Raw genomic sequence first — 24,633 nt, 5'->3', positions numbered from 1 at the left:
TCTTGATGATTGCCCATTCTGTTCATTCCCTCTGAAGCCTCTGGCATTGGCCACTGTTTGAAGACAGGATTCTGGCTAGATAGACCATTGGTCTGACCCAGTGTGGCTGTTCTTATGTTCTTTTCCATCAGGAAATTTGAATTTGTTGTCCTGGCCTTTAAGGCACTGCATAAACATTCCCCACCCTACTTACCTGAACTGGTCTCTCATCACACTGGCTGCCCTTGCCCTGTCCATGCTTTCAACTATGCCAGTCTTGATGTCCCATATTCCATTCATCCCACAACTATCTCTGGGAAAGTGAGAGCATTAGGAATGGATTTAAATGAGGAGATGGTGGTGTCTGGCAGACCACAAAGGGAATGCCATTCTATGCCTAGGGGCAAACGTGAAAAAAATAATACGTGAAGAGAGAGGGAAAAGGGGATAAAAAACAAAATAGCTTTTGACTTTTTTCTAAATAAAAGTTAGCTTACCTATGAATAGCTAAAGAAGGAAGAGGAAACAATTAAACAACTGGGGAATGGGAATATCATTATTGTCTCCTCTTTCTTCTACCCCCCCCCCCCGCCCACCCTCCCAAAAAAGGCAAGCAAACCTGGAACACGACATAGTACAGTACTATATGTGCCATGATTAAGGCAACTACATCTTAGTTTGTGAAACTGAGGGAGGGATAGCTCAGTGCTTTGAGCATTGGTCTACTAAACCCAGGATTGCGAGTTCAATCCTTGAGAGGGCCATTTAGGATCTGGGGCAAAAATCTGTCGGGATTGGTCTTGCTTTGAGCAGGGGTTGGACTAGATGACCTCCTGAGATCCCTTCCAACCCTGATATTCTATTATTCTATTTTAATTAAACAGTCGAACAATTCTTCTTTGAGATGTTGTCAATATTGGTGTATTCATGGGTCCTCATTCCCAGGAACAACTTTGCCTTGCACAACTAGCTTTTAAAAACAAAATCTCTCATTCATAATTCAGCTACTTAATATTTTATGGTGGTTCCTTCCTCTGTGGAAATGTCCCACATTTCCTGGGTAAATGGCATGCTCCATGTTAAGGAATCCATGTAGAATTTATGTGGGGCTATATTGTGCTGCTGTTGAAGAATAGTTCTCCTTTCATGGGAAGGTTTGTGAATGATTTTCTTGGTAATGAACATAGTGTTTTTCTTCTAATAAGTTATAAAGAAGCAAATAGTTGTTGATTTTATAGTACCCAAAACTGTGCCAGGCAACTAACATAGGACATGAAAAGACACGATCCTTTCCCTCATAAGCCTACAATATAATTAATAATCAACTTTAACATAGCTACTAAGTTAAATATTTAAGATGGGACTCGCCCAACAGCTCTGTTATTAGTGAAACATGTTACCATAGAAGAGCTCCAGGTTCAGTACCATCCTCCCATTTCCCAGGCCAGCAGAGACTAAAGGCTGGTCTACACTTCACAGTTAGGTTGACATAAGGCAGCTTGTCTTGACCTAATTATGTCAGTGTCTACACTACAGCCTTCCTCCTGCTGATGTAAGTGCCCTGCTACACCGACATAACTCCACCTCCAAGAGAGGTTTAAGGCTTATGTCGGTGTAGTTAGGGCAATGCAGTGTCTGTGTAGATACTGCATTCCTTACATCGGCCGTGAAATTAACAAGAAAACCCAGCTGCTCCCTGCTCCTTTGGAGAGCTGGCAGCTGGAACCCATTTCCGGCTGGGAGCTGGGGCAAGAAGCCCAGGTGGCCTCCCCTCCCCTTCCAATTGATAAGGCTGCCCCCACTCCCACTGGGATGCGGGCAGGAGGCGGGTGAGAAGCCCCTAGTGGCTTCTCCCACTCCCGGTGGTGAACAGGGAGTGGAGGGGGGGAAGCCCCCTGCTGGGAGCCTGTGGGGCAGCTGGGATCCCGGCAGGGAGCTACCAGCGGAGCTAAGAGACCAGGCCCTCAGCTCCCCACACTGCCCCTAGCCACTAACCCAGCGAGGGTAGTGCGGACATGCACCACCGCAGTTATTACCGCAGTGGCTGTAAATTGACCTAAATAGGCTGACTTACATTTTTAGAGTAGACATACCCTAAGAGGCAGTACATTTATATCTCCAAGAGCTTCTGTGCCTAAGCCAAGGAAGGTACACACAGACTTGATCAGATAAGGTCCTTACTATATGGTGTTTTCAGGAGAGGCACATGCATGAAATAAATCTTAATATAGATTTCTATGCCAGGTCAGAGCCCATTATGAATGAAGAGGTGCAAATATATCTTCCAGCCTTTGAGTTTTATAATTACTGTCACAGGCTACAGTAATCGAGGGTAGATATTAATGACCAAGCCAATGTTAACACCCTTCTTAATGAATACGGAATAGCAACTAGAAAATAAATCCATGGTACCAGCAAGAGTGAGATGCAGTTTTTATTGTGTATTTACACCTTTTGGTTTAATCCTTAGATTATTTTCTAAGTAGCAGTTTATGCTAATTTGTATTCAAATCATTCTTGATGTTGGATATTGCTAAGCATAGATGTTTTAATGAATTCTAGAAATCTATGTTCTCAATACAAGGAAACAAGAGATCCTTCTGCAATGTCTATAAAAATCCTTTTTAGGCCCACCATACCTGTTTTACAGCCCTGAATGTATAACACAGCCTTCATTATATTATGGCCTTTGCAAAATATCCATGAAATTTACACTAGTCTTCCTTAAACCTGTCAGTAAGGTAACTCTTTGTCACTTCAGTTTAGGAGAAGCATTCCATATTGATTGCTGCCCATTGATATACAGCATGTTTCTCCTCATAATTTACAGGGGCTGAAAGCTGTGTTTGAAAACCCGAGTCTTCAGGGAAAGTCATAGGAGTTTTGATCCAAATATACTTTTTTTTTCTAGTAGAGAAGAGTAACCTATGTTACTTATTTAAAGACATTTAACTCCACAGGAAAATAATGCTTGCAATTTGTGAATGCTATGGTGTAGTTTCAACAATAGTTGAATTACTGGAAGTGAAGCTCATAATGAGATCGTTGCTGATGGGCACTCTGAACAGAGGTCTAATAGACTATCAAATTCACATTTTTAAGCAGCCTTATTAGCTATTATAAAATTCTACAAAGCTAAGTTTTATTGAAAAGCACAAGTTAGATGATGGGCACTTTTCAACAAAAGGATGACATATAGAGAATAATAAGGTCTCCATCATTTATCAGAATTGATTACATTTTGTACCTGTCCGAAAGCAACTTAGGTTTAATCAATCACTCTAAGGCATGTGCCTTAGACACCAAAAGAGATTTTAACTTCACTGATGACCCTGCACCCTTGGAAATATAGAATCTTTAAAACTCCAAAAGCATAGTGACAAAAGCCTGGTTACATGGTGAAATACCTGAGTCAGGGGAGGAAAGGACTTTGGTGCCTCCATGTTATGAAAACAGAAGCAGATCTGGGATTTTTCAAACCTTCTTTAAGGTAAGATTTCCTTTTTATTTTTTGTTGTAAGGATAGCTAGATATGCCAACTGGTGAGTTACTTCCCCCTATTCCAACTCCTTTATGAACTTACATCTTAAATATGTTAAACGCCAAACACCACATTACTAAAAAGTATGATTATAAACCTTTTTGGTGACCCTGCTTTAAATGTTCAAATATCAATATTTACATTATGTCAACTACAGCCTCAAGAAAAATAAGAGCTCAGTCACTATTTGTACTTTATAACTGTACTACATGAAAAATACCAAGTTAAAATATTCTAATTACATCTCTGGATTGTTGGGAGAATTTCATAGAATTGTCATGAAGTAGATTGAATGACATCAAAATCCAGAACTCATTTTTGGTTTTGTGTGTGTGTGTATAGATATAGATATACACGCGCGCGCACACCCACACACAGCCACACACCATTTAATAAATGAATTTGCTTGCAGCATACATAATTAAATAATTCTGGCATGCTGCTAATTCTAGTGAAATACAGCAGTAAAGTCAGAAATATTTTTTCAAAGCTAACAGTGTAAAACAGGCTTCATTTTTCCCTTCAGAGGTCTGAAAAGCATAGAAAAATGTATAGTTTTTAAAATGAGAAACAAATGACAGACTCAAACATAGAGCCAAAATGTCCTGTGTACCATTCTTTAGGCAGCACTGAAATTAACCTTGGATAGCCCTTTGTGACCAAGAAACTCCTTTATATCAAATTAACTCTGCATAACAGGGGTGGGTGAACTGATAGGTGAAGTAAGAACCAGTTTGAACCCATAATCACGCAAAGCTCTGAGAATTAGATTGATATAGCTAACTCTGCCACATCCAGTCCTGTCCTACTTTCCTACTCATTAAAGAATCCTTTCCCAGTAGAGCTGGTAGCACATTTTTTTGCTGGAATGATTTTATGTCAAAAAATGCCCTTTTTGTAAAACCAAGATTTTCTGAGAGAAAATTTCAGTTTTGCTGAAAAATTTGGATTTTCCATCAGGAAAATTGGAATGATGGTTCCCAGGCTGCCTGAAAGTGACAGAAGCTTTCCTGAAGTGCTGCTGAAGCAGAAAGCCCTGGCGCTGCCTCCCCACCTCTCCTGCAGCTCCAGGAGCCACAGAGGCAGAGTGTAATGCCATTTGGATTGCCCTAAGGATGAGGACCCACATCTTCCAGGATCTGCAATAGCAGGGCAAAGCCTGCAATATCAGGAGTTCTAGTTTCCTTGCTGTGGAACCAGGGTCTCTTGTTCCAGGGCAGCCCTAGTATGTGGACTGCCCCAGGCTGGGATCCGACGGTTCCAGACTCCTAGGGCTGCCCACTCAGCAGTCATGAAATTTTGAAAAAAAATCATCATGTTGTGAGTTCAATCGTTGATGGGGCCACTGAAGGATCTGGGGCAAAATCAGTACTAGGTCCTGCTAGTGAAGGCAGGGGGCTGGACTCAATGACCTTTCAAGGTCTCTTCCAGTTCTAGGAGATTTAAAAAAAAAATCACTTATACACTTCAATACTAACTGAACATATATACACTTGTCTTTGGGAGATATTGCATGGGATTTTCTTCTTTTAAGAAGTATATATATTTGAGCCCAAACAAGTTGAACAGATCCACTTAAATTCTGAATTTATTGACTTGTGGTAGCCAGATTTATCATACTGAGTAGTGCCTTATTCCCGTCAGTAGCCCTATTTTCTTCGATGTACCATGTTATTCCCTTACTCATGATGAGTAGTATCTTACTACATGAGTAATTCCACTGAACACTGTGGTACTACTTGCGTAGTAAGGTACTAGTCAGTGTTAGTAAGGGTGGCAAAATCTGGTCCTATGAGAAGCTTTTTGATTTTAAAAAGATACTAGAAATGTTCTATGGGCTGGGGCTAGCAAATCCTAATCCAGCAAAACTCTAAGTCACTGGGCGATTTCCTCTGTTAAGGTCTGAAAGATTCTTAAACAAAACTTTTAATTCCTTTTTTTATATTTTATGGTTTTTAACCTGTCATTTGAGTTATACAAGCATTAAATTACATCTGATATTGAATAAGAAAGTTGCTATATTCTAAATTTTAGTTGGACACTTATTCCTAAATTATAAACTCCTTTTTTTCCAACACCTACCCACAAAACAAAACCAACCCGCTTCCCCCCCCCCCCCCGCCTCTCCTCCAAAGCTTGAGGTTTTCAAAGCAATTTTTGACATAGCTTGCAGTACAGTACTGGGAACATTCACTGAACATGGCTGAAGTGAGGGCGGGTATCCTTTTCCATTTTAAACAAGGTTATAGTTTCTCTGACGGAAAGAGTCTGTATTGCATCATGGCACCTTCATTATATAACTGTAATGATTCAGACTTTATTATACCTTTTACAAGAACATTAGGTCTCTTCACTACTATCATACACCTACCAGCAGATTATAACATTGCCAGAGCAATTGCTTCACTTTTGTTCCCAAAACAACCTATTCCGCTGTAGCTGATAACTTGAGCATTGTGATAGGAGGCTTTTCCAGTGTCTTGAGGAATCATCATCACTGACAGCCATCTAAAAGCTGGAACAACTGTCCATCTCAGATGTACTGCTCTTGGAAGTAAGCTCTTTTTAAAAAAAAATCAATAAGGACCAAGGACATCTTTTTATTTTGGGGATCTTACAATGACAAATTTGTTATGTATGTTAACTATCCGCTTATCTGCCAGTGTACTGAGTATACTTACTAGACATGCAATAAAAAAGCAAATTAAAAAGGGAAAAAAGCAACCTCACTTATTGATTTAAATTGTAAGCCTCATACTTTTGCTTCAAGCTCATCTTTTCCCAATAGTTTTAAATTATTCATAGGGAGACCATATAGTTCAACATCACCTCCTTGCACTGTATTAGGGACTAATACACCACTACCCCGATATAACGCTGTCCTCAGGAGACAAAAAATCTTACCGCATTATAGGTGAAACCGTGTTATATTGAACTTGCTTTGATCCACCAGAATGCGCAGCTTCCTGCCCCCCCCCGCCTCCCCCCCCCGGGACTGCGGCTTTATCACATTATATCCGAATTCGTGTTATATCGGGTCGCGTTATATCGACGTAGTGGTGTATGTGGTTTAATACTATACTGTTATGCAATTGTAATAAACACAGAAATTAATTACTTTATAATCAGATTACTACTGATTATTTTCTGCAGGACTTATAAGGCGACATTACTATATGCATACCATTATGAAAAATTTGCTGTAGATGAAAAAAATCATTGTCAAAGTTCATTTACTTTATCAGATTAGAAAGTATATTAGAAGTGGACTATTTACTGTTTACATAACAAAACCTAAAGGAACACAAACTGTGCAAATTGAGGGAAATAATACAGCTTTTTAAAACAGCCTCGTCTTAGTAAAAATATTTGGTCAGTTCCATCATTATTCTGTAATGTAAATGCCTTAGTGGTGTATCATGCAAATTTCCCCCGTATACATTCTAATGCACACAAGCATTTTAGGGCCAAACCCTGGAGAAATCCTAACTCATGGAACAAGCCCACACATGCTTATCCTTCAGGGTCAGCAGCCTACCCCACGGTTGTAGAATGCCTCTACTTCCACTATCACACCTTCAGGACAGCACTTGTGTATTGCATAACTTGCATACAGGGACACGAGGTAATGGATGGTGACTGATGTCACAAGATCCACCCACTTCACCCTGCTCCTCTTGCCCAAACCCATCCTGTCTAATGTATTTCTCTTCTGAGCATGAATCCAATCCTCAAAACCTGGATATATGCTTTATCTTTGAGAGCATTACCTTGTCTGACTTGTAAGCCTAAAGCCAATCACTGATTCTTTGTTTAAGCCGGCTGCTTCAATATTGATGACATCGTCTACTTCTGGCTCAGTGGCAAGTAACAGTATTGGAAACTTCCAGACACCACCTGTAGTGCACCGTACCACCAATGTTGCTGAATTCCTTCAAAATTAAGTTAAAAATATCATTACAAGGAAGGCATAATGAAATATAAGGTCAATAAATCCTTGTCCAAAGTGCAAAGTAAGTCTGTGTTTCTGCAAAATTGCAATGCATCATAATGAAAATACAGTTGGCTCTAAATTGCAATGTAAATTTTTTAGGCTGTATACCATATTATCAGTCTTACTTTGGAATGGAATGTCAGCTAAACCGCTCATCTTGTTTGCTGTACGTTAGTTTTACTAAGAAATGGCCTAATGCAGAGGCAAAACAATTGGTGCGGCTGTGAGGCCTGATTCTTTTATTTACACGGTGTGAATCCATATACTGCAATGGAGTTACTCCAGATTTACACTGGTGTGGCAAGAATATAGGCCCCAATCCACAGAGGGACTATAAGTGCTGAGTCACAACACTGAGTGTTAAAATGCTTAACTTTTGGGTGCCTAGCCAGCCAGTGGAATCCACAATCCCTGAGCTAGGCACCTAGGCTCCCTACAGTGGCTAGCTACAACAGTGAAATTGGTGCAGTCCCATCAGGGCCTACAAGATTATGGGGACCCAACCAGATGGAGCACGGCATTTCACCTGGAACACAGGTTCACAATGGCATTCATTCACATTTGGCGTTTGTGCCCCTCCGTCAGATGGAAGTGTGACTGGGCTAAATTTGAGTGAGTGACATTGCAAGTTGGCACATGAGGTTGCAGCATAACTCAGGTTTGGCCCGGCCACCCTGCCTTCATGATAGGCACCAGGTTGCAACGCCACTCATTGCTCTAATTTGGTCTGTGCCGTGTGAATATGGGAAAAGGTGATGGAGCAAATGGAGCTGCTGGAAGGCTGAGATCAAGAGGAACCTCCCTAATCCAGGAGCAGAACGCTGAATCTTTCCTCATATGCGGAAGGATCGAACCACATCCAAATAGAATATATATGTGTGTGTGTGTGTGTGTGTGTTAACAGTATTTAGGAGATGTTACAGATATTAGTGAGGGCTGGCTTTTTATCTAGGACAGGTAACATTCCTATGATATGAAAGCAGACATACCATAAGTGCCTGACTTAGATAGTTGTGTAACGTGGACTAGATACCATGATCTATGAAAAGTGCTGAGGATGTAGTTATTTCAATAGTGTTGTGGATTTTTTTTTTTTAAATTGCATGGCTGTATGGATCCTTGTATTTGGTGTCCGTGACACAGAGCCCACATTTCATACATTCATAGAGTCTAAGGCCAGATCAGCCAGTCTGACCTCCCGTGTAACAAAGGGCACAGAACTTCCCAAAATAAATCCTAGATCATATCTCTTAGAAAAACATCCTATCTGATTTTCCAAAGTGGGCTGTATATTTGTGACAACACTTGTTTGCATTTGGTGCCCAGCCTTGTGATTCGTGAATGCAAAGCAAATACTCTTTGTACTCAAATTGCAAGTTTTCCCCTGGGCAAAATTGTGGGTTGAGATATAAAGATTTGGAGCTTGATTCTCCATTGCATTGCTCCTCTTTTACAGCAGTGTAACTCCATTAATTTAGTTCCAGTAAAGTTGCACCAGCTTCAAACTGGAGTAACAGTGATGACTCAAGCCCTGGGGCTTTTTGACTAACTACACCCGTGCTTTGATGTGCCTTGCTACTTAAAGTTTGACATATAAAAGCTGTTGCCCCATGTTTTATGTTGATATAATGTGTGTATTTATTACTAATTTGTGTAGTCTCAGAATTGCTATTGAGCAAATTTTCACTTAGATAACAGTTATTGGTAAAATGTTAGGGTTTGAATATGGGGGCTCTATCTTATGGTGACATCACACACAAGATTGATTTTTGGAGACCAGACTAGCAGTTCTTTCAGCAGAAATTGAATGAGCAAGAAAAGTTGATACATCAAAAACAGTTGCTATATTTGCAGACCAAAGGATGGGAAAACAATGATTTTGGTTAAATTTTGTATAAATCCATAAATGCATTTTTTTTTGGTTTGTAGATAGCTTGCGTATTGTGTTCCTGTATTTATGGATAAGACGGATATGTTCTGTTTTTCCAAGATGGTAAATGTAAGCAACATTTTAGATTTTGGTGCAAAAATAGGCTAGGGACCCCTTCCTGATGCCAGAGTTCTCTGGGGCTTTGTTACGTCACTGTTGCCTATACAGTGCATGGGCACAGATAGGTGCCTAAGAATGGGATCCACAAAAGCCAGCACACCAATTGGGGAGCAACCTAAGCTAGCCAATAGCAGATGCTGAGGAGAGGGGTATGTATTTTGCCCTGTCATTCTCAGGGATTTAGGTCCCTTCTTCCAGCCCAGACTTAGGCATCTATCGTCACTTTGTTTCCACAGCCGGGAATCCTCTCCCTGGAATCAGGCACCTAAGCTGTTCTTGCCAGGGCCACAACATTGCACACCTAACTCCACACAAAATGACCGACCAGTGTGGGGAGATGGAGGGAAAGAGGAAATCTCCCTTATTATCGGTAGTGCAGCAATTAGGGTATTTGCCCAGGATATGGGAGACCCCCGTTTGAATTCCTCCTTCTGCCTGAGGAGATGTGATTTAAACCTGGGTTTCTCACCTCTCAGGTAAATGCCTGAACTACTGGATTATGGGGGATTCTGATGTGATTCTCCTATTGAAGCTGTTCCACTATTTATAAATAAGTACATATGCTTTGATTCGGAGAGTAACTCCATAGTCCAGTACTTAGGACTCTCACCTGAGAGGTGGGAAACCCATGTTCAAAATCCCTTCTCCACAGGCAGAGTGGGGAATTGAACTTGAGTCTCCCACACCCCAAGTGAATTCCCTAACTTCTGGGCTAAAGGTTATAAGGGAGTCGGTTCCCTCCTCTCCCCCACTTAACTGTTTTGTGTGGCACTAGGCATGCTTTAAGAACAACTAGCAGATTGGGCCCCACAGGCAAGGTTTTGAGGCTCTCATGGTACCTACAATTTTGAATTTAGGCCTCCTAACTCCCAATTTAGCATCCCAAATTCTTTTGTAGATCTGGGCCATGGTTCATAGTGTGTTAAACTAATTTGTTAGAACCAAATATTTGAGATTTGACTTGTGCTTCTGAAGCAACTAGGGATGTAACAGGTTTAACAGTTTGAGGTCGGTATCTTGTGCCTTGCTTTGCCGTACCTTGTCAGATGGTTCAATAAATGCTATGGACACTGAGCTGATACAGAAAAGGACAGTTACCTGTTCCATAACTGGCGTCCTTCAAGAGGTGTTGCTCCTGTCTATTCCACAGTAGGTGTGCGTGCTCGCCACATGCACCGGTGCCAGAAGTTTTTCCCTTAGCAGTACCCATAGGAAGGGAGCACTGCTGCGACCCCTGGAGCGATGCCTCTATATCGCGCTATAAGGGGAGCTGCGCGCTCCCCCCACCCTCAGTTCCTTCTTGACAGACAACTCCCGACAGAGGGGAAGGAGGGCGGGATGTGGAATAGACAGGTAACTGTCCTTTCTTCTTCGAGTGATTGCTGTGTATTCCACAGTAGGTGACTCCAAGCTATATCTGATGGAGGTGGGTAGGAGTTTAAAGGTTATTGGGATGGAGTAACACCATACCAAACCCGGCATCATCCCTTGCTTGGGAGACGATCGCATAGTGCGAGGAAAAAGTGTGGACAGATGACCATGTGGCAGCCCTACATATGTCCTGGATAGAAACGTGGGCTACATAGGTGCCCGACGAGGCTTGAACTCGCGTGGAATGTGCCTTCACTATAGGCGGCGGGGGAACCCCAGCCAAATCGTAACATGTGCATATACACAAGGTGATCCAGCGGGAAATGCACTGGGTGGAAACCGGTTGCCCCCTCAATCGCTCGGCCGATGCAATGAATAGTTGCGAGGACTTCCTGAACTGCCTGGTTCGGTCCAGGAAGAAGGCCAGTGCCCTACGTACGTCTAGCGTGTGTAGGCAGCATTCCACGTTTGAGGAATGGGGCTTAGGACAGAGTACTGGTAGGAAAATGTCCTGATCCATATGGAAGGCGGAGACCACCTTCGGGAGAAAAGCGGGGTGTGGGCAAAGCTGAACTTTATCTTTGTGGAAAACCGTATATGGGGTTCCGAGGTCAAGGCCCTAAGCTCCGAGACGCGACGGGCTGAGGTGATAGCCACCAAGAAAGCCACTTTCCATGACAAGTGAGACTAGGAACACGTGGCCAAGGGTTCAAAGGGAGGACTCGTGAGGCGGGATAACACTAGGTTCAGATCCCATTGCGGGACCAGGGCCCTGGCATACGGGAAAGCACGATCTAGGCCCTTTAAAAAGCGGGAGGTCATGTGATGGGAGAACACCGATTGACCTTGCACCGGGGGGTGGAAGGCCGAAATGGCCGCTAAATGAACCCTGACAGAGGCAGGAGCTAGCCCTTGGGTCCTAAGGGACAGTAGGTAATCCAGAATAAGCTGGAGGGATGCGGATGACGGGGAGGCGCCCCGTTCCCTCGCCAACCTGGAGAACCTAGACCATTTGGCAAGGTACGTCCAGTGTGTAGACGGCTTTCTGCTCTCCAGCAGAATTCGTCTTACATTCTCCGAACACCTTCCCTCCTCCTCGTTTAACCATTGAGCAGCCATGCTGTCAGGTGGAGCGTGGCCAGGTTGAGGTGGAGAAGGCATCCCCTGTCCTGGGAGAGGAGGTCGGGACAAAGCGGGGGGGGGGGGGCGCTAAAAGTTGCAGAAGGGTCCCGTACCAATGTTGACAGGCCTAATCTGGGGCTATGAGGATAACCCTCGACCTGTCTGCCTTTACTTTTTGCAGAACCTTGCCTATCAGTGGAAAGGGTGGAAAGGCATAGAACAGTTGGCCTGACCATCGGAGGAGGAACGCGTCCGAGATCGCCCCCCTTTCTGCCCCTGCCCAGGAGCAGAACTAGGGGCAGCGTCTGTTCTGGGCTGTAGCGAAGAGGTCGACCCGGGGAGCTCCCCACCCTCGGAAGAGCTGATGGGTGACCTCCCAGTGGAGTGACCACTCGTATTGGTGGGAAAACACCCTGCTGAGCTGATCAGCTCGCACATTGCATGCGCCGGGTAGGTGGAAGGCCCGTAGGGAGATATCGTGGGCTATACAAAACTCCCAGAGGTCCAGGGCTTCCTGGCACAGGGCCGAGGAGTGCTTGCCCCCCTGCCTTTTGATGTAATACATCGCGGACGTGTTGTCCGTGAGGTCACCGCCTTCCCGTGAAGGTGCAGACTGAACGCTACGCACGCCAGGCGCACTGCCCTGAGCTCCCAGACATTTATGTGCAGAGACAATTCCAAGGTCGACCACCTGCCTTGGGTTTGAATGTTCCTTATATGGGCTCCCTAGTCCAGGCCCAAGGCATCGGACCCCAGGTTTAGTGAGGGAGGGGTTTCCCTGAAGGGGATCCTGTTTAGCATATTGCTCGGGAGGGACCATCATTGCAGCGCGGCCACCACGTTGGGTGGCATTGTGACTACCTTGTCTAGGCTGTCCCTGGACTGGGAATACTGGGAGGCCAACCAGAGTTGGAGGGGCCTCATTCTGAGCCTGGCATGTCGCACCATGGACCTGCATGCTGCCATGTGACCCAGGAGTTGAAGGCATACCCTTGCCGTCATCATGGGGAAGGTCATGACCAAGGCTACGAGACTTTTGAATGTCTCGAATCTGTCCTGGAGAAAAGAGGCTGTGGCCTCTACTGAGTCTAGCAGAGCCCCTATGAAATGTATGCGCTGGGCTGGTACCAACGTGGACTTGGCCTCGTTCATCACAAGGCCCAGACAGCAGGAATTGCATCTGGGTCTGCACCTGGGACTGGGAGCTGCCCTTGAGGAGCCAATCGTCTAGGTAAGGCAAAATTTGCAGCCCGTTCCTCCGGAGGTGGGCTGCCATCACTACCATGCATTTGGTAAAAACCCCGAGGGCCGTGGAAAGGCCGAAGGGGAGGACCGCAAATTGGTAATGGTCCCGCCCTACCAGGAAGCTTCGCCTGTGGCCCTCGAAAATATGGATGTGGAAATATGCATCCTGGAGGTCCAGGGATGCAAACCAATCCCCCGGGTCTAAGGAGGGGATGATGGAGGTTAGGGACACCATGCGGAACTTGTAGCGGACCATAAACCTGTTGAGGTTCCGCAGGTCGAGGATGGGCCGGAGTCCGCCTTTTACCTTTGGGATCAGGAAGTACCGGGAGTAAAATCCCTTGCCCTGAAGTTCCACTGGTACCCTCTCCACCGCACCTAGGTTGAGAAGGCGCGCCACCTCTTGGTTTAGGAGAGCGGCATATTCCCGGTCCCCGAGGTCCTCCCGGGGCGGGGGGTAGAGGAGGGGCGGTGAGGTGAACTGCAACGTGTAGCCCCTGGAAATCGTGCTGAGGACCCACTGGTCCGACGTTATATGGGACCACTGCACTTGGAATGCAGATAAACGGTTGCAGAACACAAACTTTATTAACTGGGGGGTATCTGTGGCAACAGGCCCAGTGGCCCCCAGCAAAGAGTCAAAACCGCCTCTTCCCTTGCCTCTTGCCCTTTGAGGGGCCTGGTCGCGGGGCTGAGCAGGACTGACACTGAGACCTGCGTCTCTGCTCCCTCGGTTGCTTAGGAGGGGGTTCATATCTACCCCTAGCGAGGGGAGTGGAGGTCTGCGGCCTAGGTTTGTCCTTCGCTGGTGGGACATATAGGCCCAGAGTTTGCAGGGTAGTGCGGGAGTCTTTCATCCCATGCAGGCGAACATCGATTTGATCTGCAAACAGTGCTTTCCCGTCGAAGGGAAGGTCTTGCATCAGAGACTGAGACTCTGCAGAGAGACCAGACAGGAGAAGCTATGATGCCATAGAACGGGCTGCTGCGTCCGCCACATCCAATGAGGCTTGGAGGGCTGCTTTCGCCACTGCTGCCCCTTCCTCCGCCAGAGCCTCAAACTTCAGTAGAGAACCCCACAAGTTAAAATCATAGCAGCGCAACAGGGCTTGGTGATTTGCCACCCAAAGTTGAAAGCTCGCAGAGGAATAAACTTTCCCGCCAAAAGAATCAAGTCTCTTGGCGTCTTTTTGTCCTTGGGGGTGGGTGCAGGCTGGCCGTGGCGTTCCCGATGGTTGACTGACTCCACCACCAGGGAGTTAGATGCCGGGTGGGAGTACAGGTACTCATGTCCCTTAGCAGGAACAAAGTACTTTCTCTCCGCTTTCTTGGATATGGGCACCAAGGAAGCTGGGGTCTGCCACAGGGCAGTCGATATGTTGGCCAGACCTTGGTGAAGGGGCAAGGCCACACGGCCCGGTGCCAAGGAAGACAGAACATTGAAAAGGGTGTCCAACGGCTCTCCATCTCCTCAGCTTGGAGTTGGAGATTTGAGGCTACTCTTTTGAGGAGCTCCTGGTGAGCCTTAAAGTCCTCTTGTACAACAGACAGAGGTGCCGGCAAAGGGGCCAGTCCAGCTACCAGGGCGTCAGGGGGTGCCGCAGGTTCGACTCCCAAGACCGAGTCCGGACCCGGTGCCGCCGGTTCGGTGCCCGTCGACTTTTGACTCTGTGGAGGGGGGGATGCCAAATGGGTCTAAGATGCCCCAGTTACCGAGCACGGTCTCGCCTGGGCAGGCAAATGCGGCCACGGTGCCCATTGACACCATTGGTCCTGCCATGGTGCCCCTTGCCACTGACTGGCTTGGGTGCCGAGTGGTGCAGGCTGCTCTCGGGGCCCGGTGTGGCTCGGGGACGGGTGGCTGGGTGCCGAGGTCGAGGTCACCGTTGACCGCACAGTGCCGTAGGAGCGACGGGAGCGTCTATGGTTGTGCCAGTGCTGGCCCTGAGAACTGGACCTCGACAACGATGAGGAGAGGTACTAGACCGAAATGCTGCTCTCATAGTCATCCCGGCGATTGTAGCTTCGACACTTCGGTGCCGATAACACCCGAGGAGAGCTCCGTCTATGGCAGGGGTTGGCAACGTTTGGCACGCGGCTCGCCAGGGTAAGCACCCTCGCGGGCCGGCCCAGTTTATTTACTTGGTGACGTGGTAGATTCGGCCGATCGCGGCCGCCATTGGCCGCGGTTCGCTGTCCCTTGCCCGTGCCGCTTCTCGCCGCCCCCATTGGCCCGGGACGGCGAACCGCGGCCAATGGGGGCCGTGATCGGCCGAACGTGCCGCGTCACCAGGTAAATAAACTGGCCCGGCCCGCGAGGGTGCTTACCCTGGTGAGCCACGTGCCAAACGTTGCCGACCCCTGGTCTATGGTGTCTAGCGGAGCGGGCACTCGAGCATGAGCATCCATAACAATGGCATCGGGATCTGCTCCTGTAGCTCCTATCCGAAGAGGAGCGTTGACACCGCTTGTCTCGGTGTGTGCGCTCCCGATGGGGAGTGGAGGACCTTCGAGACTCCCGCGCATGCGAGTCAGCCAGTCTGATCGGAGTAGAGGGCTGACGTGAGCTATGGGAGGACCTCGTCGAACGGGGCGCACAGTCCTCGGAACGCGGGCTGTCCCTTGCCAGGGAGGGCTGGTGTGCTCCCAACGGCGGCTTCCCTCGGGACCAGGGGCCTGTCTCAGGCAGCGCACCCGGCACCAGAAGGGAGAGGATGTCACGCGCGGCTTGTGCAGCCTCCAGCATAGACGGCATTCTCACCACGGGAGAGGCACGGACGGGACCGGACTACTCCGCTCGGCACAAGTCGGAGGTCTTGGTCCTGAGGGGGACTGTGGGCTGCCCCACTCGGGTCCGGCCTCACCCCTGTCCTTGTGTCGGCGCCGCTGAGTCTTCCCTTGCTTCTTAGCGGGTGAGCGGTGCTGACTGGTGGAGGGCGCCTCGCTCCTCACCGAGGATGAGGCACCTGGTGCCAAGTCCAATCGGCGCGCTGGTGCCGGGGCCAAAGCAGATTCCATTAGCAAGACCCAGAGCCGGGTATCTCTCTCACGTTTTGTTCAAGGCTTGAACGACCTACAGATCTTACAGCGATCGGTTACGTGAGTCTCACCCAAGCAGCAAAGACACTGAGTGTGCGGGTTGCTTCTTGGCATAGAACTGCGAGAGGAGTCGCATGACTTGAAGCCTGGGGCACGGCCATGCCCCACACCAGGCCACTAACTAAGGAAGTTATCCAACTATGGAGAAGATGAGTACTACTAAGGCTACTAGAAGGGCTACAGCAAGACTGGAGCACAAAGTTCCAACAACCTTCACTGGTGGCAAGAAGGGACTGAGGGTTGCGGGAGAGCGCAGCTCCCCCTATAGCGTGATATAGAGGCGCCACTCCAGGGGTTGCAGTGATCCCCTCCTACGGGTACTTGTAAGGGAAAAACTTCCGGCACCGGTGCACGTGGCGAGCACGCACAACGACTGTGGAATACACAGGAGCAATCACTCGAAGAAGAACTACTTTTACCCCCACCTTTCTACACACTGTTTTATGGGTCTTAGGTACAAACAGATGCTAGAGATAGAGGAACTTCTCAAATCTAAATGATATCAATGAGAAGGTTAACTGCATTTTATGTAATAAATGAAAAGTGGCTGCTCCTCTGTTAAATTTCCTTGATCTCCGCTATATTTTGTTTATGGCTAGCCTAGCATGTGTCCTGAACTTATCAAACCATCTCTCCTGTTGACACATAGGTTTTGATCAAATCATATTTTAAAATGAGATATGTATGAAAAGATACTGTTAGTGAGCTCAATCACTTATCAAATTCAGTGGATGCCTCATTTGTGTATTCAAGGGCAAAGTTCAATATTCAAGTGCAGTTGAAGGTCATTTCTATTCATAAAGCCAAGGATAGGATTCTTATACCAGCTATCCAGTCCAAAGGCTTTTCCAGAGTACTGCACCTTACACTAGGTATGGCCACCAAGGAACAGGTAAATACCCATAGTTTCTTGGAATTCCCTTTATCACAGGGCTCCAGATTCACCCCGATTTAAAACAAATTAGGACTGTCAATTAATCGCAGTTAACTAACGTGATTAACTCAAAAAAATCAATTGTGATTTAAAAAATTAATTGCGATTAATAGCAGTTTTAATCACACTGTTAAACAATAATAGAATACCAATTGAAATTTATTAAATATTTGGGATGTTTTTCTTCATTTTTATATATATTGATTTCAATTACAACACAGAATACAAAGTGCACAATGTCACTTTCAGGTGACATTGTAAATAAGAAGTGGGCAGCATTATCTCCCACAAATGTAAACAAACTTGTTTGTCTGAGTGATTGGCTGAACAAGAAGTAGGACTGAGTGGACGTGTAGACTGTAAAGTTTTATATTGTTTTATTTTTGAATGCAGTTATTTTTTGTACATAATTCTACATTTGTAAGTTCAACTTTCATGATAAAGAGGTTGCACTGTATTAGGTTAATTGAAAAATACTATTTCTTTTGTTTCTTTTTTACACTGCAAATACTTGTAATCAAAAATAAATATAAAGTGAGTGCAGTATACTTTGTATTCTGTGTGGTAATTGAAATCAATATATTTGAAAATATGGAAACATCCAAAAATATTTTAATAAATGGTATTCTATTATTAACAGCACGATTAATCATGATTAATTTTTTTAATCGCTTGACAGACCTAAAACAAATGTTAAAAACACATAGGGACACTTTTCCAAGAGAGGTGGTCTCTTCTGGCTCCTCTGGTTGCCATGAGACTTGGATTTTGATACTGCTATAAGTTGTTAGTTGATGTTGCTAGGGCTGTACCATTGCCAGTGCTCCACTCTACTTAGTACAGTGATACACGCATAACCAGAGTAACAACTTCACAGAACCTTCCCATCCCGCATCTAAGATGAACCACTGGCAGTTTTAATATCAGAGCATCACAATGGAGAAGGGCAAGTAAGCAAACCCCAAATGATTGTTGTTAGAGGAAAAACAGAGAGAGGCAGAGCAGAGAGAGGGACATATGGGCAGGAATGGAAAGACAAAGGAATATATTGCGCCCACTACTTCCAGTAAGTCTCATAGCAGATCAGGATGGTTCAGGAACAGAGACTTACCTCATTGGTTTGTTAGGTGCAAATACGATATTGAAGGTCAGTGTTATAATCCCGGACTCTGCATCCCGATCTTTTTGCACCAGATTTATAGCCACTGAAGACTCTAGCTGAGATTTAACTTTATTAGATTCATATTGAATTTCATACAGAAATTCATCTGTTGTAGAAAAACCTAAATGAAACAAGCACAGAAGATCAATTTGTGAATGTTCTAAATGCAAGCATTCTTCTTTCTAACAGGATTATAATTGTAAAGATGTGTTTTGGTACTGGGTATAACATATATCAATTAATAAACGGGTAGGTATCTAAAAGTGGAGACCTCTGCAGTCTGGTTGAACAGGGAATTTCACTACTTTCCATTGGTGGGGTGGAGAATCTCAGACAAAAAGAGAAAGGGGAAAAAAAGGAAAAATCAGTCAGGAGAAGCTTGATGCTTATACTTCTGCTCTGATGATCAATGCTTTGGTTACCACTTTTCACAGGCAAGGGAGGTATTTCTAATTAATGAGACAAAAGTAAGTTAGAAGACATGATGCTGTTTGCTGCTAATGCCACTAGGGTACTATCCCAATATCCCTCATTTGGAACATCATTGTCAGTGCTTGCTGCCAACCAGAGAAGCAGTTGCTGTACTGAAAATAGCAAAGATGTCACTCGCAACCTGTCTTCTCTCAACCACTGTAGAATTTATTAAAAGGCCACGAACCAATGTTGTAAGATTAACCATTTGAACATCTTGAAGCACCTATTACAGCTGGTAAAAATACCAGCCTGTCCTTATGAGAACCGACTATGTACCCTGGGCTCTATTAAGGGGGAAAATAATTGACTAAGAGGGAAGTATGTTGCTGATCCAGGTAAATTAGAAGTATTAAGGGCCATGTTTCTGGGCTATCTTAGCAAAAAAGATGTGAATTATATATTGGGAGTGGATGTTTATTTGGCTTTCAGATCCAATATGAAGGAAAGAGAGACAAGTGCAGGCAAAGAATTTAAGATCCATATAGTTCAAAGAAAAATTCAGGAGGCAGTAGCAGCCAAAAAGGTGCCTGGTCCCTTTGGGAGTTCACCAATGCTGGACCTGTGGCTTTTGCCTCTGGCTTTGATTCAGAAAAAAAACTAAGAGCGAGTACAGAGAGTAGTACACCTTGTGCCTTACCCCTGCGGCCCTTCTATTAATAACAATATTGATCTTAATCTATGCTCAGTTTGATATTCCTCATGTGATACAGCAGTAGCCATGATAAAGAGATGTGGCCAAGGCGCACAGTTAGCAAAGTGTGACATTAAGTCTACATTTCAGTTGCTCTCTGTCCATCCCAAGGATTTTAACTTGTTTCCAGTTTGAAGGTTCCTACTGTTTGGATTGATATTTGCCAATGGGCTGTTCCATCTCTTGTTCAGCTTTTGAGAAGTTTAGTACAATGCTAGAATATTGGGCTGTGAGGAAAATAGGCTTACATAGGTGGTTCATTCTCTTGATGACTTTCTCTTTGCAGGAAAATTGGGAACAGGCAAATGTGCCCACCTATTGAGTGCTTTTCAGAGGATGGGTGCACACTTGGGTGTCCCACTGGCTCTGAAATGACAGAAGGGCCAACACAGAAGTAGACATATTTGGGAACTGAGTTAGTCCAAATGCAAGGTTTATCACAGCTACCCAGGGAGAAGCTGGACAATGTAAGGGTGTTAATATGGGCAACATGGAGTGCTGGAAAGATTACACTCAGGCTAGTGGGCATTCCTGGACTTGGCCATCACTAGGCATGCCATGGTTTGCACAGACCTTGTTATTTACAATTGTAGAAGACATTGGGAAGAAGGTTGGGGTCCAGATCCATGGACATTCTATTATGCATTGGGACCACATGCAGGCAGCCAGGTCAGTAGGTGGATCGTATCCGAGCTTCAAGGCTGAAGCCATTTGCCTTTGGTGGTGTGGCAGATGGGGTATGAGTTGGAATCAGCACACGCCCCTGCTGCACTCTTTGAAGGCTGAGCTATAGCCACATGTCCTGATTACTTGCCTGGACAAAAATGGTCCTGCAAGTTGCACTGCTTTAAATTTAAGGATTAGAGGGATATGAGCTGATTATGCATTTATGGCCTCACACTCGGTTGGTTTGGTCGGAGATGCTTAAAAGACGAGTTTGGTGGGTGGCCATTGAGCCAGCCTGCATTGACAGGATATGGAAAAATATGAACTGTGAGGTAGCCAGGATAATTTTGGGAGGGGTAGGGGCGGTGATAACACACAGGGATATCAGATACAATGGCCCTGAACTAGTGACCAGTGTGAGTAAAAGCTAAAAGGACCAGCTTCCAGAGCTAAATGAGACCCAGGATTGTGCAGTTGGACCTCGTGCTCATGAGAGGGAAGAGCTTGAAGTCATTGAGGACTGAGGTGTCCCCTATTCATCCTTGTGGCCTCTATCACTCCACCTCTCTTTTGCGGGTGCCAAAGAAGTTTCACAACTGAACTGAGTCCATAGGGAAGACTGGGAAGGGTCTACCCTAAGTTGTTATTTGGTTGGTGGTAAAAGCCCTGTTACCCACCCTGTAACCAATTATGCGCTTGGTTCGTGAGAGCTGGGGTGGATAAAATGCCTCTTTAAGTAAGCATTTTTACTTCTACAATTCCCCTATGCCTGCAAAATAAATCAGTTTGTTATTTGATTATCATATATATGCTTAACTGATTTGATGTTGCTAAGCAGTGCATCCATTACCAGCAGCTTTCATATGCTGAGTACAGAATGCTTGTACAGGATTATAATACAGTAGTGCCGAATGCTATACTTCCATTATAAATGTGCTGTCATATAAATATATGGTCTCCCAAGTAACACATATATAGATTTTGCTATCGATGAGAAAATTCTTGGCATCATTTTTTCCTTCTCCCCATGTAATTCACACTTGGACATTAAAGTGTGAATATAATTTCCTGTTCCTTTTCAAACTGATCCCTTGATAAGTACGGTGTCGAGGTGATGCACTCAGATTGAGAGCCAGTGCAAGGCTTGTTGTCATTCCTCTACACAAATGCCAAAACATGGAGATTCAGACATAAAAATTAACTTAGGAGGGGAGAGAAACCAGGACATCATTTGAAGCCTACTGCATAGGCAAAATTGCGACTGCTGAACAGATGTTTCTTTCGGCAGTCAAATCACACAATACTGCACAAAGGATGCCTGTTTTATAGTTCAAACAGTTCAGATGCTAGGAAGAAAATGCTGTGGCTGGTAAATTGATTATTACATTCTGCTTTCAGTTTCTGAAAACATTTTTATTTGTTTTCCTTTCCACATTTGTATATGATGTTTGTCTTTTTATTCACAAATGATAAATATTTATTTTTCTGCTCAGGGCTAACTGTTTTATAACCTGTTCTATGTTCATATTAGGTATTCTGTTAAAATATTTTAATATCTACAACACTTGAGGAAAAACAATGTATTTATATGTGCCAAATGAAAGTATTTGAAAGCATCTTTATGCCAGTCCTCTAGCTGGTTGTGAATCTGCACTGCAAATCTAATTTACGGCTGTTCAAAACAGAAAAATGTAATTAGATTTTCATCAGAGCTGCAAACCCTAAAGACTACCATATTATCATATTATGGAAACCCTCCGTGAATATGTTAATATTTGTTTCTAGACAGTTCCGTGACACACATGCTACCTAAATGAAGTGGCAGCTGCTACAGGCAAAAAAGGTTGTATATCATCACCAGAAAATTGTCCATGTTGTGTGACTAAATCAAATGATCCAAGTTCTTTGAGCTCTTAAAGATTCCAGTTTTGATTAAAATGGTCAAAGAATAAAGCAGCAGGAGAGAAAACTGCCTTGGTTTTTAAAGTACTGTCATGTCAAACACATGCAGGCAATTCCACAGTTTTTACCTATCAAAATTTTACACCTGGTGTAGAAAGGTCACATTAACTATAATCATTCACAATTATTTTTCTTTTTAAAACCACTATTCTGTATTTACTGCCTAATACAACAGCCACTTTAGCTAGTTCAAATTGTAACACAGTGCAGCAAACATGAAAATGCAGCTTAAGTAATCCATCCCTGTTTTGAAAGGCAGCATGGTGGTCAGAGCTCTGGTCTGTTTTCTATCCCTAATTCGGCCACTGGTCCACTGTATCACCTTGGAAATGCCACTTCACCTCTCTGTGCCTCAGTTTCTTCCTCTAAAAAATGGAGTCTTGCAAGGTGCTCAGCTCTCCATATGGCCCTGCTATTTTTGCTTTTTCCTTGGCTCTGAGTAAGAAGCATGGCATTGGACAAAAAAGTTCTTTGAATATTTAATAGGAATTTAGGAATTTAATAGAATGAAGCGGTCTCTTTCCCTTTATTTTGTTACTTTTGACTTATTAATAAAGTACCTGCCTATAATCTTTTCTCTTATTTGATAAATACAAATTACTGACCGAAGTACTGCTTTTGTATTGAATAGACAAGGATTTTTAAGGCTTCTGAGTCTGGTGACGATTTAAAAAAATATATAATTTCTGTTGAAACATTATTCGTAAATATAGGTTACTGTTCATCTTAATTGATTTTGTTCTATGTAGTTTTTGAAATCTTTGTTGTCTTAAAAGAAATGTTCCTTTCTTATGCCGGGTTTACTTGCAGTCCTGCACGCATCATTATTTGTGATGTTAAAAAGTTATATTTTCTGAAAAGGATCATAAAACCTGGATTCTGAAGAGATGAAAGTTACGTCATACATTGCTCGTTCCACTTACTATCTTGAGTTTGTTCTGATTAGAATGTCATTTTAAAAAGGATAAAGATGAATTCTCTTGGATCTGTCAGAAGCTATTTCACCTATTAATATTTCAGCAAAAATCCTGGGAGCTGAAGAGATGCCAAGTGAATGAGTTCTGTATGGGAGTGACTTCTCAAACCTTACAAGCTTTGTGAGAATGTCTGATTGAAATGTGCACTTTTGTACCTATTAAATCTATCAATATTAGACACTTTCTTGAACTAACAACTCAAATGATCAAAAGGCCAGATCTGACCCAAGATATCTGAGCCAATACATTTTATTTGATTTATCAGAGCTGTAGATCAATACAGGGTAAAGGAACTCTCCTCTATTTAGAATTCTCAGAGTATACTCCCTCTATAGAGCCACACTCTTAAGAGTACATATTGTCGTCAGACATTCTGAGCTTTCTGGCAGAAAAGTAATTGTTGGGCTTTTCCATCAATTCAGAATGCCTTTGGAGGACTCAGACAAAACAGAAGAGGAGGCACGAGAAGCAATGTACTCAAACAACTTTCCTTTCCTTTTGGAATTATCTTAGTAGATCCTCACTCTTGGTAGAGTGACCCACAGGGTACAGGTCCCAGGAAAAAGGCTGAGCAGTACTTCATAAATTAGAGAATTGCTCTTCCACAACAAGCCTCTGATTTCTCTCCTAAGATAAGAAATGGCCATTGGTTAGAAGTGTAAATGGAACTCCATGCAGCAGTTTTACAGATTTCAGAGTTAGACACATTCCTCCAGTATGCTGGAGATGTTACCTTAGTCCTAATTTATTGAGTCCACAGGACATCTGGGACTGCTTAGTCATAATATTACTATTGATATTGTCAATGAGCGCCTGAACAGTTTTGGCCTGAATATGAGGCAGGAACTGTTGACATGCACAGCATATCATGCACAACTCAAGGACACTGATGTGTAACCTGGCCTTGCAGGCAGTCCACAAACCCTGAATCTGAAGATTGCCCAGATGTTCTCCCCAAGCCATGGTTGAAGTGTCTATTACTGAAATCACAGAAAGGATAAGGGGAGAGAAGGGAACACTCCTGCATACATACTAGCTCCAAAATGACAACACCCTGTCGAGGATTCATACCAGCTTATCCAGGTGGTGATTGAGGGAAACATGCTGACTTGAGCTATGCTTGCAGTGCTTTGAGGAGAAGCCTGGAATGAGGGGTCACGTGTGTACATGCAGCCATGTGAACTAGGAACCTAAGGCAATTCCTTACTTTGGTTCATGGGTGATCCTTGAGGGACACACACAAGTCCTATAATTGTCTGGAATCTGGAAAGAGGCAGAAACGACCTGTCAGAGGTCAAGTCCAGGAGTGCTCCAATAAACTCTATTCTTTGTTAGAGGCAATAATGATGACTTTTCTTTGTTTATT

General features: G+C 44.4%; 1 protein-coding gene across 1 annotated transcript in view; it reads right to left on the bottom strand.

Annotated features, from left to right (window-relative positions):
• Window positions 1-24,633, bottom strand: part of LOC135978161 (cilia- and flagella-associated protein 47-like) — a 387,250-nt gene that overhangs the window by 21,542 nt on the left and 341,075 nt on the right. Inside the window, exons 20-21 of the mRNA XM_065579202.1 lie at window positions 18,447-18,618; window positions 7,291-7,452 (exon numbers count right to left, since the gene is read on the bottom strand). Coding sequence (XP_065435274.1) covers window positions 7,291-7,452; window positions 18,447-18,618 — 334 coding nt within the window. The remainder of the gene's footprint in view (window positions 1-7,290; window positions 7,453-18,446; window positions 18,619-24,633) is intronic.

Source organism: Chrysemys picta, chromosome 1 (assembly GCF_011386835.1).
Source record: "Chrysemys picta bellii isolate R12L10 chromosome 1, ASM1138683v2, whole genome shotgun sequence".
NCBI classification, from domain to species: Eukaryota; Metazoa; Chordata; order Testudines; family Emydidae; genus Chrysemys; species Chrysemys picta.
This window is presented reverse-complemented; position numbering and strand designations above follow the sequence as displayed.